The 15,945-nt window shown below is 33.7% G+C and overlaps 3 protein-coding genes across 9 annotated transcripts in view; 1 reads left to right on the top strand and 2 right to left on the bottom strand.

The window, feature by feature from the left end:
* LOC138187574 (ras-specific guanine nucleotide-releasing factor 1) overlaps positions 1-6,377 on the bottom strand; it is a 52,312-nt gene extending 45,935 nt beyond the window's left edge. For all 5 annotated transcript variants that reach the window (XM_069128499.1, XM_069128500.1, XM_069128503.1 and 2 more), the window contains exons 1-3: positions 5,936-6,377; positions 2,417-2,644; positions 423-553 (exon numbers count right to left, since the gene is read on the bottom strand). In XM_069128499.1, the coding sequence (XP_068984600.1) occupies positions 423-553; positions 2,417-2,444 (159 nt within the window). In that variant the 5' untranslated portion in view covers positions 2,445-2,644; positions 5,936-6,377. The remainder of the gene's footprint in view (positions 1-422; positions 554-2,416; positions 2,645-5,935) is intronic.
* Positions 6,378-12,813: 6,436 nt separating this feature from the next.
* On the bottom strand, positions 12,814-15,076 carry LOC138187839 (ubiquitin-conjugating enzyme E2 N). 3 transcript variants are annotated; one of them, XM_069129040.1, is made up of 3 exons: positions 14,769-15,076; positions 13,568-13,842; positions 12,814-13,433 (listed from the first exon to the last, which is right to left on the bottom strand). In XM_069129040.1, the coding sequence occupies exons 2-3, from the start codon at positions 13,810-13,812 to the stop codon at positions 13,223-13,225; spliced, it is 456 nt and encodes a 151-aa protein (XP_068985141.1). In that variant the 5' UTR covers positions 13,813-13,842; positions 14,769-15,076; the 3' UTR covers positions 12,814-13,222. The 3 variants fall into 3 exon arrangements, with proteins under 3 accessions (XP_068985141.1, XP_068985140.1, XP_068985142.1); XM_069129039.1 differs by having other exon boundaries at positions 13,568-13,828; positions 14,769-15,070; XM_069129041.1 differs by lacking the exon at positions 14,769-15,076 and adding an exon at positions 14,417-14,722 and having other exon boundaries at positions 13,568-13,828.
* A 491-nt stretch (positions 15,077-15,567) lies between these two features.
* ssp3 (short spindle 3) overlaps positions 15,568-15,945 on the top strand; it is a 28,748-nt gene continuing 28,370 nt past the window's right edge. Inside the window, exon 1 of the mRNA XM_069129032.1 lies at positions 15,568-15,930. The gene's annotated coding sequence lies outside the window, so the exon portion shown is untranslated. The remainder of the gene's footprint in view (positions 15,931-15,945) is intronic.

Here is a 15,945-nt window from a genome sequence, read left to right as displayed (position 1 = left end):
TATACGACCACGGAAAAGAATGAAAAAAAAAGAAAAGGAAAAGATAGGAAACATTGGTGGAACTGCATTTAAACGAAAAATTTTGCTTTTACGAAATTTGTAACTGTATTTACCTAAAAGCGATGGTACGTAAAAGGAAAATTAATATATGTATTAATTATATACAAGAAAAGCAGTTTCAAGTAGCGATGAGTAAAATTTCTCGGCCAGGCAGATTTTCCTAATTAGTTTCGGATACGCTGATGTAGCTACTTATCACGTTAAATCACCAGTTATCGTGGAAAACTGCATCGTTACGTGCACGCGCACACAACTTCCACACGAACAGTTTCTTTGATTCGTTCAAAGAACCAGATCTTTCCCCTTAAATACGAAGTTTCGACAGGATGATCAACACGAAAATTGACGTATGTATCACTCACCTGATATAAAACGAACCATCGTAATTGCCACTTGGCCGAGTCGGCGGTTCGTTTGTGCAAATATCCAGTGAACGAGTGATCGTAATGAGCTTTTTCCGAGAGCATGATGAGCTGCGAGTCGTTCACCCTCACTGAAATATACAACGAATATCACACGTGAAATGGTAGGAATTGTAGCCGAATCCATAATTTATGCGCGTTCTGATGCTGCCTAGTTATCGTGTCATTTTTCTTCTCTGATGAATTTATTCGCCACGTTACCGGTCGACTTAACGAGACAGTTTACTTGGAAAAAACGCTTCGCCCTCGCCGATCTTCTCTGCCACCAACTTTTTGCATTATACGATTAAACTTGTTGTAATTTTAAACTTTTCATCGCGTTTTTGCAAGAAGATACATCGAAAATTGCACGATTATTAGAAAATTCAAAACGACCAGTCGTTAATTCTTGTACGTTCTTTTAAATAATGCATCCGTTGCGCGTATTCTAGCATAAATAATGCTTCCGTGAGAAAGTTCGACGTTACTAATTTCCTGTAAAAACAGATGCAAATGGCTCCGTAGAATTTATACGATATAGCGACTAGAAGTTGGTAATATGAATGTGAATAGCGTTATTCGATAACGCAAATGTTCGTATGGGTTAAATTGGCATAGAGTTTGAAATAGGTCTATCACTCATGCGCGTAATCTGAATATTCTTGCATTGAATTAACACGCGGAGTACAAACTTGTGACAAGTTTTCACGCACTAACGTTTATATCGAATCCCATGCGCGATTTTCATGCGCCATGGAATGTACGCTGTTCCTGTTCCTACATCCGCGGCAGTAACACTGTATTATGTTTTGAACAAATCAGGATCCTCGGTAAAATATTCTAGATGCAATTTTTTTCATCTATAGAAGCATCGAAAGAAAAGATTTGAAGTTTGAAATTTGGAATTTGCAGTCGCGACGAAATTACACGATTTCCTAATGTTTCCTAGTATCCTAAATCAAATATCTCTGTTGAAACAAGCTTTACAAACGTAGAACCAATTAACGAGAAAGATCTCACGGCGATCCCTTCTGGCCGATCTGTCGGCGAGCAATCCATCGTAAAGTTAAGGATATTCCGAGACGCGTGTTTTGCACGTTCTCGATCTACTCAAATCTGAAAAACACCGAGATTTGTTGCAGCACAACTTCAACTTAAACTTAATTACGGTACAAGCGAAGGAAAAGTTTCCTCGTGTATGGAAGCGAGTCGACAGACAGATGTGATTTTTACAGAAGTCATCCATCATGGCAAGTTACTTTTGGTAGACCTGCAAGTATATTTCTTCGTTCGACGAGAAGTTATTTTCGCTTCTCTGGGAATTGCTTTATTTAAATCGACGAATGATATTTTACCGAATCGATTACGAAACATGTGAGAATTATTTTCTAACGCGTCTTCACCCTTTACGTGAAAAATTGCTAAGTATTCGTTAACCAAAGGCCGTGGAAACGTGAAACAGGAGTTACCCTTTGAAGTTGAAAAAGTAGAAAACTAGCGAAAATAAAGGGACTTGATCGTATTTCTTTTTGTAATCCGATGTACGTAAAATAGTATTTTTGACGAATTTGTAAAATTTCGAGGCAACAGGAAACGAAAACGTTTGACCGAATCGTCACATACACGGTTTTTTTTTTTTGTATGAAAGTGTAACGAATTATTTTTTAGTAAACAAGAACCACGAAGCCATGGACTTTTTGCACCAATTTTTGTTTCCGGAAAGCTGATTTCGAATATCTGTCAAACGAATCGTGCGTGTTCTATATTAAATATTCAACCGAAACAAATTTTTCAGTTTAATATTCGTGTTTTATCAGACTGCTATATTTTCGCAGTGCACGTTTGATAAAAGGGTTCCGGTCGAGTTGCAACGAATGCTTTTGAAAGACATATCGACCGACGCATAAATTGAGTCGAGAATGTTGAAAATAGCAATGGCTTCGCTCGCAACTTACCAGTTCTTTGCATCTTTGGGCTGAGCATGATCACAGGTCGTTGGCGAAGCTTCTTTTCGACGATCCACGCGATAAATATTGATTGTCCAGAATACCTTGTATAGGGTGCGATGACGTAGAAAATAGCACCGTGCTGTCGTGATGTTGCGCACGGACGTTTATCGTGGTATAAGTATCTTAGGAACTCCAATTTCTTGAGCCTCTTCAACAACGCGTCCCACCACGGTTCTAAACAAGGCAAGTAGGAGAAAAGAAACTGTTCAACTTCTTGAATTATCAGAAACTTACGTACACTTTATAATAACTTGTTGTTCCACTCCTTTTTGAATATCATGTATACGTATAAAATGATCCGATAAGTAAAATAGATTACAATCGTGTTTTAAAGGAAGTTTCAAAATGAAAGTAATAATAGAACAGGCCATGAATTTTATAACGAGTATGGTAATGCGTCTCCTTAACAACTTTTTCTTTCTTACTTTTATTTCAAACAAATTGAACTAGCAATCGGTGTATTTATCAGTTTCAAATTAACGTGAAGTGCAACTTCGTTCTAAATAAATACGTCATCTTCTAATTAATATATCGAGCAATATGTTATACCAGGATTAATCATCATACCGTGTTATCAAACAAAGAAGAAAAATATACGACTATCGCATAAATTGTACGCCTAATAATCGAAAATTGTATAACCGTAAAGATAAATTGTAAAATCTTACTTGTCCTATACCGAACTGTGACGTTACCGTAACAACATTCGATATTCGTATTAACGCTTTTATCTTCAACGCGTTTCGTACGTTCTATTTCTCTACAGTTCTATTTTCCATTACTTTTTCTCTATGTTCGAGCTTGTGAAACAAAATATGCGAATAATAGCATTCGTATGTTTTCTAAAACAGTTTCCGCGCGGGAGACGGTATTTTGATAACAGAAACTTTATATCCATCGATATCATTGTTTTTCTAGGTCTGTGATACGCGTACGAACGTAATGATAGAAACCATGAGATATTTTAAAACCGAGTGCATAATTAAACGCATATGAAAAATCGCATAAAATTTGAGGTCGTGTATAGACAGTGTGAGGCAGATCCGCGGTTAATTGTACATAGCTTTTCAAGAATATCTAACGTTGGTTCTGCAAGTACGTACATACAGTTGGGCAAATGGACGTCGCATAAGTACTCTTAGTCGAAACTTTCTTTGAAGTTATAGCAACTTACGTTTAGTTTATTTATAGCTGAATTCGTAATTTCGTTCGCAATTTAAGATACAAGAAATTTATGCGTAAGGCTGAATCTTTCGTAACGTGAAATACTGCAATGTAACGTGTCAAAATAATTACACGTTCTAAAGATAAATCTAAAAATTATAGCAAAGAAATATAGGTGCTACTTGTGTAGCCTCAAAGTTGTTTACTCTTCTATTTCTTACGTGTGCAAAGTATAAAAAAACACGCGACATGATTGCTCATAGCTTAACCTAATGTGTACTTTCTAATGTAGTGTAACACGTTTCATAAACATTGCTTAATACATTCAAACGTTATGTAAAGTACATGTAAATGCAATTTTGTTTAATAAGTCAATTATTTCATATCGTATATTTTTATTGAAATATTATCAGCGGAATAATATTTCTTTATATAACTGTCATTAACGGCAAGTAATTACAATATAAACAAATATATGTATACTTGTGCGTAATTAAATATTTACAATTAATTAAACCCTTATTTTAATAAACTGGACTTAGTATTATTGTGCATGCACGGTAGGATTTCCCATTATTCGTCATATAACAATAATCATAAAACAATATTACAAATGATACATTTAAATCATTATATTTTATTTTGTTTAAGATTAAGCTTATATTTATTAATGACGATATTGCTGCGTAATATTTCTTTTATAATTCAAAAAGAACTTCTATAATTCAATTTTGTACTTTTTCCGGCTTCTATTTCCTTTTGTTAGCATAATAAATATATTTAGTTTTATTTGATCAAATAACACTCAGACATGACACAGTGTCCAGAAAAATTTTTTTTCGAAAGAGAATATTAGTGGCGTTACATAAAAATTCGGCAGTTTATTTAGCGTTTAATCGTTTAAATTAATTATATCGTGGCAGAATCTGTTAGACTTTCGATTAAAAACGCAGTCGCCTCTATAGCGAGATACCTAAATAATTAAAACAGAGGAATGTTTATTTTAAAATTCTCATCTGCTGTTTTCCGGAACCAACTAAAAATTCCAGATTGCTCGTTGTCGTCGTTTAACGCTATTCGATGTGGGAAACGAATGAAATGTCGCTACCACGTATCGGATTAACGGTTTTTTATTTATCGAAATATTCATTTATTTGTCAGAAAATCCACACGCTCGCATCCTGTGATTCATGGAATTTCATTACACGCGCATCATTATCTTTTGCTGTCGACACGCGGTCCAGAGTTTTACGTTCCGTTTCACAAACGAGATCTGCTTCAGGCCGGATATTACACTATCGTTCGCTACGTCCATATGTATTTACATATCTACATACGTGTATATACATACATATATGCCTGTTGCTTGGAAACAGTATTTTAAACTTTCGTTATCCTGTGATTTGTATCATTCGGAATCAAAAATTTCCATCCGAATCTCTGGAGGACTAAATTTTTGTCCGACGATTGTAACTTTATAATTTGATGAAACCAAGTGTAAAATCGAGATATGTATCTGTGTTCCTCCATATGTGTCAGTATAAATAAAATGTGGAAGTTTGGCCAAGATAACATCTCTTCGTATGAATAGAAAAAGTAACTAGATAGATTCAAATTTTGCATGAAATTTTACGTAATATTTTTCAAAACTTATTATTTCAATTTTTATCTAACTCCACATTTTGCGATGTAGCAAATCAACGTTGCTAACTGACCGTGGATTAAATCATGTTTGTCTCCCGCATTAAAATCTACACGACCATTTACAAAAAAAAAAAACAAAATCCACCAAGACATAAGTCGTTAGACTAAAAACATAGTCGTTATACGTGACTATTGGTATCTGTAACTCGTGAAGTACGTGCATATACGCTTCGCGAATGCATAAGATCAAACACGTTCCAACTCGAATAGATAACGTTTGTGGAACACCGGAGTGTAACGGAACATCCTGCGATATACCGACAGCCGCATCAAAGGATACAGCTTTCTTTTCGGTATACTATTCATTGGGAATAACCATGCGGCAGCATCCACTCGACGACGCGACGCCGTAATACAACCGCATCAAACGAAAGAGGCGCTCGCTGCGGCAAACGATGCTTCAGCGGATTAATCGCGCGCAATTCGCACCGTTCGAACCGCATCGTACGTTCCAAACGAACCAATGGCCAAAAAAGAAAAAAAATCATACATCAAGAATAAAACGAGAAGAAGAAATTGAAGAAAGGAAAGAAAGAGAAGAAGAAACGAGGGAAGAGGGAAGTATAGTATAGCGAAGCGATTTTGGAGACACAGTACCTGTTACTTCTTCCCCCGATATATCTATCCTCTCCAGTTCTCGACTGATGTTGCACCACCTGTTCGTGCTCCAGATTCACAGTCCCCCCTCCACAGTAGTCTGCCTCTCTAAATATATATGTATTCCCTCGGCCACGGATGTCCGAGGATGCGGCGGCAGCGTCGAGGCGGATCCGGCGCGAACGAGCGTGTCTCTGGTCGGCTGGAGAGAAGGTACGAGGACCGATTAAACGATTATTAATCGAGTTGGTCCGGCGAGCAGCAGTAACGAGGTCGGGCCAGGTGACCAAGATGAGGACGGCCGTTGTACGAACGAGAACGTGGAAACTGGTGGCCCGTTACCGGCACCCGACATGGTCGAGGATGTTTCGGCATCGGGAGTCGCGACGTGCCTACCTAGAGGCATCGCCACGGGTTCACGGGGCTGCCTCCTCTGCTCTGCCTTTTCTCCAACCCCAGAAGCTGCGCGCTTACCTGTCACTGCGCACACTCCCGCTGAAAGCCACCCCACACGACACGGCATGGGCGGATCTATATGTGGGCTAATTGGGCTGCAAGAAATGGGATCAAGTTCAATACGACCGACGTCGCGCCGGAATTGGTGAATCAATGCTCGTTCCAACGTTGCAATATCATTCGGCCATTGGTCATTCCTTCTTTTTACCCTTTTTCTATCGTTCCATCGATTTCCTTCTGCCTCCTTTCCTAAAAATGGAAAAGAATCGACCGATTACCCATCCAAATCGATCTGCGGATTTCATCCCTTTATATCTCTTTCTATGAGTTCGCCTAGAGAACATATTTTATAAGGTTCGACCAATCATTCTCCGAGGCATACATCGCACAATTATTATTGCCAACGGCATGGGTCAGGTATTTTTTTTACAACGTTCGAAACAATTGCGAAAATCTATAGACATTCGAGAGCAGACTTTTGAAATTATACCATACTTTATACGTTGTCAAGGTTTAGGAAGATACATGTATATGTATACATGGTTGATCGCGCTTCAGCTGTTAGGCAGTTTTAATTGAATTATGCATATGAAGATGCGAAGAAGAATTTTTCTGATAAAGTGTTCGTATCAGGAACTGGGTGTACTGATTTATCGTGTATAAGGGGACATAAATTTTGAATATTTATCGTGCAAGGATTTTGAAAGATGATGTCTGATACGTTTTAAAATTAATGGTAATCATCAAACGATTTCTTACAAACATGAAACAGCTACGTTACTTGTGACGCGTATATGCTGCGAATTCCATGCAGATATTTTTCAAGATTTTCGTTCGGCGAAAGAAACGAGTGTTATTACTCGAAAGCAGCAAAACACTGGAAAAATAGATGGAAGCGATCAGATATGGAAAATATCATTAGCGCGTAACTGGGAATAACGAGAAGAATGTTGTGAAACGTCAGAGAATTTTGAAGACATATTCATTTACCACCTTTTCTTCGTTTTCACGATATTGACCACCAAATGAAATTAACATGACAAATGGAACAAAGAAATGAAAATCGGTGAACTTTAAAAGAATATTTGCATTGTTTTCGTGATACGCTAGCTTAATATACGTGAAAGTAACTTTAATGCTTGTATCTCTTAGGCTTTGATACTTCCTTTATACGTCAAACCTTCGTTACATTTTCTCGATTACCGCGTCCATGTAGGGTGGCCTATTTTAATTTATAGGGTGTCCCTAGAAGGAAAGTACCGCGTTAATGGTGGCATGATTCTAAAGCAGGATAAGACTAAGGTGCTACACGATGCTGAAGCAGTAAATAACCGCTTTCGCGTTGAATATACCTTTTCCTAAAATTGCCGTTACCCGATCGCATTTTAATAAGAAACGCTGATATCTAACGCTACTTCTTATACTATTCTATATTATAACCAGGTTTCCAGAAAGAAGCGCGTTATCGCGCGACGAAACTTGCTCTACTTTATTTTTTTAAGCCGCGCGATCAAACGGAACTCCATTCTGAAAATTGTGCGATATCTGAAAAAGGAAAGAACACAACAGACCCTACAATCTCTTCGTAAACAAAAAGCCAGTTAGTCACCCTATATCAATATCGGCGAGAATAGGAAAAAGGAGATATTCATTGATCGAGTTACTCGCCTCCGGAATATCCTGATAATCCTCGCCAATCCTTCGAACCTCCTGTGTAAAGCTCCGCGTTCAATCTTTTTCCATCCGATATCCTTTCGGCTGGTAAAGTGAATCGAGTCACCCTGTGGTAATGGCGACCAGGCAGAGAAATTAGCTTGAGGCTCCGAAATTCTGGCATCCAACTCTGCATAACTACCCTCCCGACAACTCGACTCTCCTAAATATCCGTGTCTCGCATCGCTCGTTCCATGACGCGACGCAACGTGCCGATCTTCCCCTCCTTGCGATACCAACAACGATCCAGATCACGTCGGATCGCCGCATCAGGAGGAGGTCTAACCGAATATCCTTCGACGGACTCATTCAAGGAATCTCGAACGCGCCCACCTGACTCCGACAGATTTTTGCTCTGTCTGTTCGAACGACCAAGTTCGCGATTTCAAACCGCAAAAGACGTCTCTACAACACACGGAAAAATTAATCACGCCGTCGGAAATTTCGCATCCTCGGGGAATTTCATCGTTGATTACGTCAAAGAGAAACTTTGTATTTCGGTTACCATGGGTTATTTGCTTAATTACGTTCTTCATTAGCGTTGCGTTAATGAATAATTGTTGCGTTTCTTCAGTAGTATTACCTTTATGAAGAATCTAAAACTCTTTCACCGTAACGTTGAAAACACATTTTATCCGGTGCAACTGGGAGAGTTGCACAGAGGTGATCACTGATCATGTACCATTGATATATGATCCTACGAAGCTATTGAGCTGCTCACATTTCGACTGAAGCTCTTAATACGGTTGCATTAGAATCATTCATACATTCGTGTTATGACGAAACGATAAGCACGTGTGCTTTAACGTTGCGTATCGTGAGACATATTGTGATTGTTTTTAGATCTTTTCTCGTTATAAATTGTTATAATTCCTTAGAAAATAGTATTAGGTGTCGTATTAGAATGGTATCAGAATAGAATTTGAAATTATTGCAAGACTTTCGAATTAATATCGTTCGTAATATCTGATCTAATTCAAATACAAATTACCTTGAACCTTCAAAATGTTGGTTGATATAGAAGAGTATGAATTCTTTCTTTTTCCTTTAACATTATGTTTGTATGATGTTTGAAGTGAAATTAAAAGGAAGATAGACGAGACATAGTTAGGGTGGATATCCAGACGCAACAACCTCCACGCGGTGAGATCTGAGCACGATCATTATTATAATATATCACAATATTAATTTTTGAAACATAAAACTATAAAACTTTTTGTCCAGAATTGTAACTGATAGTAGTTACATATAATTGATAGATGAATTATGATTTATATAGTAAACAGTACAGGCTACTTCATTAGACTGTAGCGAAATTCTTATTGATTCCAGAAACTGCAAATCAGCGGATCAGAAAGCTTTTGGATCTTTCTGGTGATGTGTAACGAGATATTGTTTCCTTTTAAATAAATGATTTTATTCCTAAAAATAATTTCTGTTCTAGTTTTGGTTCTGTACAGAAAAGAGGCTCCGTTTTAGTCATTTGCTTTATAATAAAAATAAACAAATAATATTGTAGAAGTATAGAATTTTATATCTATAATTATCGAGATATATTGCAATTTTATCTTGTAGCTTCAATGTATAATATGTGCACCACCACAAATGTTGTTATCTTATTCTACGTCGAATCGATAATGTTGGAAATGACACTAAAATGGTAAATGGGCTCGACCGTAGAGCTTCTGAAATACGTATATACGTATATGGTGGTAGATTTATCCTGTATCATGTGTGAGAAGATTATTTAATAAATTATTTATAAGATTCTCAATGAACATCAACATTAATTTTAACAAAATAGTTTCGACTACTTACTTAAATAGAGTTCCTAATAAATTACAAAATTTCCTTCGGTACCAGATTTATTTCGTTTGATATATTATAAAATGATTATTTTAACTATATATATATATATATCTCACTGTGTTCTTTTCTTACATTAAACATAAATATCCGATTCTCTGCTCACCTTCTAAACCTAAATATATAAAATCAGAAATTAAATATCAGAATCACCCCAAATTACGTACACACGTTTCCTAAATTTGTAATATCATATGATCACATATAGGTTGCATAATAAAAAAATAGTTATAAATTTAATATTTGAATACATTAAAATTTGTATCTAGATGACAATAATCTTCTTTTCCTAGTTAATTGAATGCCAAAAGCTTGGCATATTATTTATGCAAAACAATAACGCGATATGTAAGAAAACAAATTATATTTTTATTTATTTCACTCCTTGCGTGTTATTAATTTGCGTTAATAAAAGGAAATATCACGAATTAGTCTAAATTATCCTTTATCCTTTTAAAAATACGTTTTTCTTTTCGACATACCAAAACAAAGGATTTTATCGAAATATGTATTTTCAGATATATAACGCATTAATACTCAGCTTTTAAATTTTGAAATTAACATTACGCGCTAGTAATATAATAGTTCTGGTTCTATTTTGAAAAAATTGGACTTCCCTTATTACAAACTTTTACTTAAAATCTTTACGAATTACCAAAATTATTTAATGTAAAAAAATTTTCGAATTACTTTTAAATAAATTGTGGATCTTCAAGTGCCTTTTTCCATGAGAAATCCTAATTTAAATTTCATATATTGTCTGTATCTAGCTTTTCCATTTTTCTTATTATTGTAAAGTAATTATACATTCTTGAAAATTGGCAGCAATATATTGGCATGTTAATATTGCTTTGTAATATATTTATAATTACCTCTTTATTATTGCAAATTATCTACAGATATTTTTCTTTTCGTGTAACCGATCCCAGTGTCCTTTCATCACATTTAAATTAAGTATTACTGTCTATTACTTTTATTAAAATATTACTAATATATTAAATGAATACAAATTTTGAATTGTTCAGAAATATACCAACTGGTTGTTTAAGTTCTATAATGTAAATATCGATCGATCAAATTGAAGATTTATTAATAAATACTGATTAACATAAAATTAAATATGAGCCTTTGTTGTAACTATTTATACAGCAGTTTTTTGAGATTCATGCATGGATGAAAACAATGTCATACTTCAACTTTTATACAGCTTTTTTATATCTGTGTAATCAATTAAATGGCATTAGCAATGATACCTATTCAATAATACAATTTTTTCATACATATGAAATCAATACATTTAACCATATGTTATGCTAATTATTAATACTTTTCGGTAAACAAACTACATAAATAAATTCTCAACATATTGTCTGTCTCACTTCTCTTATCTTATTTTATATATTAAATTTGTTTTCAACGGCTGAAACGGTTAAAATTAACAATAAAAAAATGTTTTAGTATCAATGAAACTCGTCTTTCTTGAAATTAATTAAGAAAAAGACGTCTGTTGAAGCAGTCTAAAGACACCAAAGTATATTACATTCACAACCATTATTGCTATAAACAATTGCTGGTTAACAATTGTTTGAAAGCAAAGTTCAAAAATTAGCTATTAAATATAGAAGTGAGGCCCTAGCTAATAAAATAATGTTAGCCAAGGTCTTCTTGGACTAGTGTGTCAAGGAAAATATGGATAAAGTTTTTACTATTCTGATACTCAAAGTGTTAGGCAATTTCTTATTGTAAAGAAACCTTGATATCAAAATTAGGAATGTAATTATCATTGTGATATTAGGAAAAAAAACTATTATTCATATTCTAAAACTGATAAGCAGTCAATTAAGACAACAAGAAATTTTAATCAAATGATATACTGCTTGCTTTAAGTTACTACTCTCGTTATTCAAATATCATCAAAAATATACAGGGTTTTACAAAGAATACTTTCCACTTTGCTACACTTCTTCTGTATGAGCTAAAAATCATGATATCTCGTAAGGCAACATTTTAACAACAGTTAGATATTTGTTGAAAGTAGGCAATCTACTTAACTTTAAATTTAATATTTTAATTTAATTATATTATAATTTAAATTATGGTAATGTAATTTAATATTTTTACAGAACATTAAGAATGAGCACATTTATTTGCCCGCAATTTAAAATATTCTTGTGTCTAAACTAAATTTCAAAGATCATCAAAAGTACATGATTAGACATTAGTAAATTTTTGAAACTGTTTCCAACTTGTTCTGATTCAACCTTTATAAAAAGAAAAGAAAAAATAAAGAAAATTGATTGAAAATGTTGTCTTATATGTAATTATATATATATATATATTATATAATACATATATATGTATATATATATATATGTGTATTTTTACACAGTAAAAATATAGATTAACATAATCATTGGACAGATGATTTTTCACACGATCAAAATTTTAAGGTCAAATAATTGAAATTTGTTATGAATATTCAAAATGTTTCGTCTTACATTACATTGATAAATAAAAATCAGCGATAGAGAAATGTTGTTACAATAGCTATACACTTCAAAAATGGAACTTCGTATTCGCGAATACCTCCAATATTTTTGTACGCTTATTATTTAAAATAGTTAATTATAAATAAATGCCATATGTGTAGATCCCAAATTCAGTATTAGAGCTTTCATTTAACATTGTACATTCACGGAAATGATAAATACATTAAGATTATCAGACAACCAGTTAGTAGACATTGAATACGGAAAAATGTAATATTAGTATCATATAATGAACGATCCAGTACTGCTTTTTTTTCAGGGATACATTAAAGGTATCAAAATAAAGGCTATAAATTACTGATTGCACAAGCCATTTTGTAATCATATTTAAAAAAAAAATCTTTACGCAACATGCTACATTCACTTATTTTTACTACAAAGGTATATTTTTAAGTAAAAACTAGCAATTCATTAAAATTATACCTTCTTCCTGAAATAGGAACCTTCTTACGATTGACTTTTTCAACGTTAGAAGATTCTTGACAAGTCTGTTCGACAAACTGTTGAAGAAATCTAAACACATTTTTGTATTCCCCGCGATATAGAAAATACAGTTTCATTCTGTTTACTCTTACAAAACTTTTATTATTTTTATAGCAAAATTGTGGACACAGGTGCAGGGTACGCAGCTGGTGCGGGTAAAGTGATCGGTAAACTCGGAAAGATAGGGGTGACGTCACTTCGCATCATGGAAAATCTAAGATCAGTTGTCCATAGCATATCTCCGAGTCCATTCTTTGGCATTGCGTATTGCTTCGCTTTCATTTACTTTCCAGAGTTCAGCGACGTCATTTGCCAAAGGGTCGTCTGGATTTGGTGCACTTAAAAGTGCTTGTATTGATAATAAAACTGTTCTGATTTGAAGAGCAGGACTCCATTTATCTTTAAGAATATCCAAACAAATCCTGCCCAATCTATACAACAAATATAAATATTTCTTGTACATTGAATTTTATTTATGCATTACATAAATATACACACTTAAAAAGCTAATATAAGTAAACATAATTGTCAAAATAATTGTCAGAAATTATGTGTCTATAATTACCTGTCTATATTTGGATGATAAATTTTTGTAATGAATCTAACTTTAGGAGCAGACATTGGATAGTCTTCTGGTAGGAACAACTCAAGTTTAAAAAGTCCACCTTCAAATGGTGAATCTTCAGGTCCAGTTACAATTACATGAAAATACCTAGCATTTGTATCATCTGGTACAGCACTGATACCAGGAACTGGCTCTTGCATTAGTCTTTGTGTTTCTTTGATAATCCTTCTTGGTAGCGCAGCCATATTTGATGAAACTCCTCTAGAAGAAAATATCTATACATCTTTTAACTTGCTTTCTAAATAATAAATCCAATTCATTACTTAAAATAATTTTGCTATAAACATGTACTTAGAAAACTATAAAAGATTAATGCTGCTATATGTTTATTACATACAAATATAAATTATATTACACAGGTACATTAATGAATGAATAATATAAACTAATAGTACTACCTTTAATATTCTTTACTTAGTAAAATACATACACTATTTCAATACTTTCACACATAATTTACAGAGGCATGAATAGTATGAATAAGATATAACATGTTACAATAATGACTATAAAGGCTATACAAAATTACATCATAAATATAAAAATATAAAAGAAAATAAATAGGTTAACATTTCTAGTAAAACTTATTACAAACTGTAACAGATATATCATAAACATACAGGTACATTATAATAGAACTTATAAATGACTAACATAAGAAAATTTAGGTTATCAAAGAATGTTTCCTTTTATTTCTATAAATATAATATACATTACAAATAAAAATTAAATCTTAAACATCCAAATCATAAAAATCTTTCATAATTGTAATAATTAATACGGGTTTACCGCTAATTGACAGCTTCTCACGGTACGTATAATTCTGCCGAAACGAGTAATCCTCAAGCCTTAAACTATCATATACAACGAAACAAACGATGCAATACAAATATTCGTTGTATATGTTATTAACAAGGAAATCAAATAAATCGTTCAGAAAATGGACAATGGTATAACAATTGAATTTTTGCTGAAATATTTCTGCCAACCTCCAAAGCTGTTGCAAGGCTACTGTGTATGCGTAAACAAAGAAATCGTGCACAGAGTCACGTACCATGTACAACTAAGCTGCACAGAGTGTCTCACACGTGTAAGAATGTCTGAAATATGAATACTCTATGTATAACAGTAAAATACGTACGATTATCTGAAAATATCCCCGCGTCACCCCGCAAAGTGTGGCAGATTGTCCGCCTCTCTGGAAGCCTTTTCTTCTAGAAACCTCGAGATCGATTTTTAATCCTATTTTCGCAGCACTTTCGTATTTCGTGATAATCGGCTTCGCAGCCGACTTCAAAAATCTGTCTGGGATCTATGGTGCAACCCCAAAAAGATACTTCAACAAAGTGTTAATTAAATTTCCACACGTAAATGTGTGTTACAGCTACAGCCCTCGCAACCGCTTCTTGCGATTCATCTTATCACGCGTTGATGGCGCTGCACATCAATTTACTGCGTAAACCAATTTAACAATGACTCCAAATAACACTCCTTCTCGTCATACGAACAATGTCCTAACTTTTAAATTTAATTAATTCAGATATGTCTACGAGTAAAAACGTTCTTATGTAAAAGCTCGGTCAATTTTACTCTAGTTTCACACCTACGTCTTTCAGATAACCAATGAGCTTTCAGAATATTTTGAAAATGAAAGTTATTATTATTTATTATAATTTTTGTTGTTGTTCATAAAATATCAGTTAATAAATTCTATTTGTTGAATATATTTCAGGTTTTATTATATATATATTCAATATGTTATTAGTTCATCCAACGAGCAAGCACATCTTACTTTTGAAATATCCTAGATAAAATTTGTATGCTTTTCTTAATATGTATATTACATAATAGAAATACATGTAAGACAAATTTGCATATATGTATGCATATATATGTCGTTAAGAACGTAATCTGAAAATTGTTAAAAGATCAGATTCAGAAATATGAATATGTGTAACTTGTACACTTATTGGATTAAGTCATTAAAAAATATAGTTAATAAAGTGTAAAATAATGCAAAATTTATGCAAACTTTATGCAGTATTACTATAATATAATACTGTACATAATAAATACAATTAGTGACTATTTTAATTGGTATCTGGACCTATAACCTGGTACCACGGTTGCAGTTTTTAATGCAGCAAGATCAGGGCAACCAACAAACTGCCGCGAAACTTAGGAGATATTTGTCATGAAATGTCTTATATTACTCTTGAAATGTCAGTTCGAAGTTCTCGTTATTTGAAAACAATTTGTAGTCAATCGTTCTTTGATATTTTGTAATTGTAATTACAACAAAAGTAAGTCGTGAATTA

Source organism: Bombus flavifrons, chromosome 15, assembly GCF_040668555.2.
Source record: "Bombus flavifrons isolate JBK064 chromosome 15, iyBomFlav1_principal, whole genome shotgun sequence".
In the NCBI taxonomy this organism is placed as follows: Eukaryota; Metazoa; Arthropoda; class Insecta; order Hymenoptera; family Apidae; genus Bombus; species Bombus flavifrons.
This window is presented reverse-complemented; position numbering and strand designations above follow the sequence as displayed.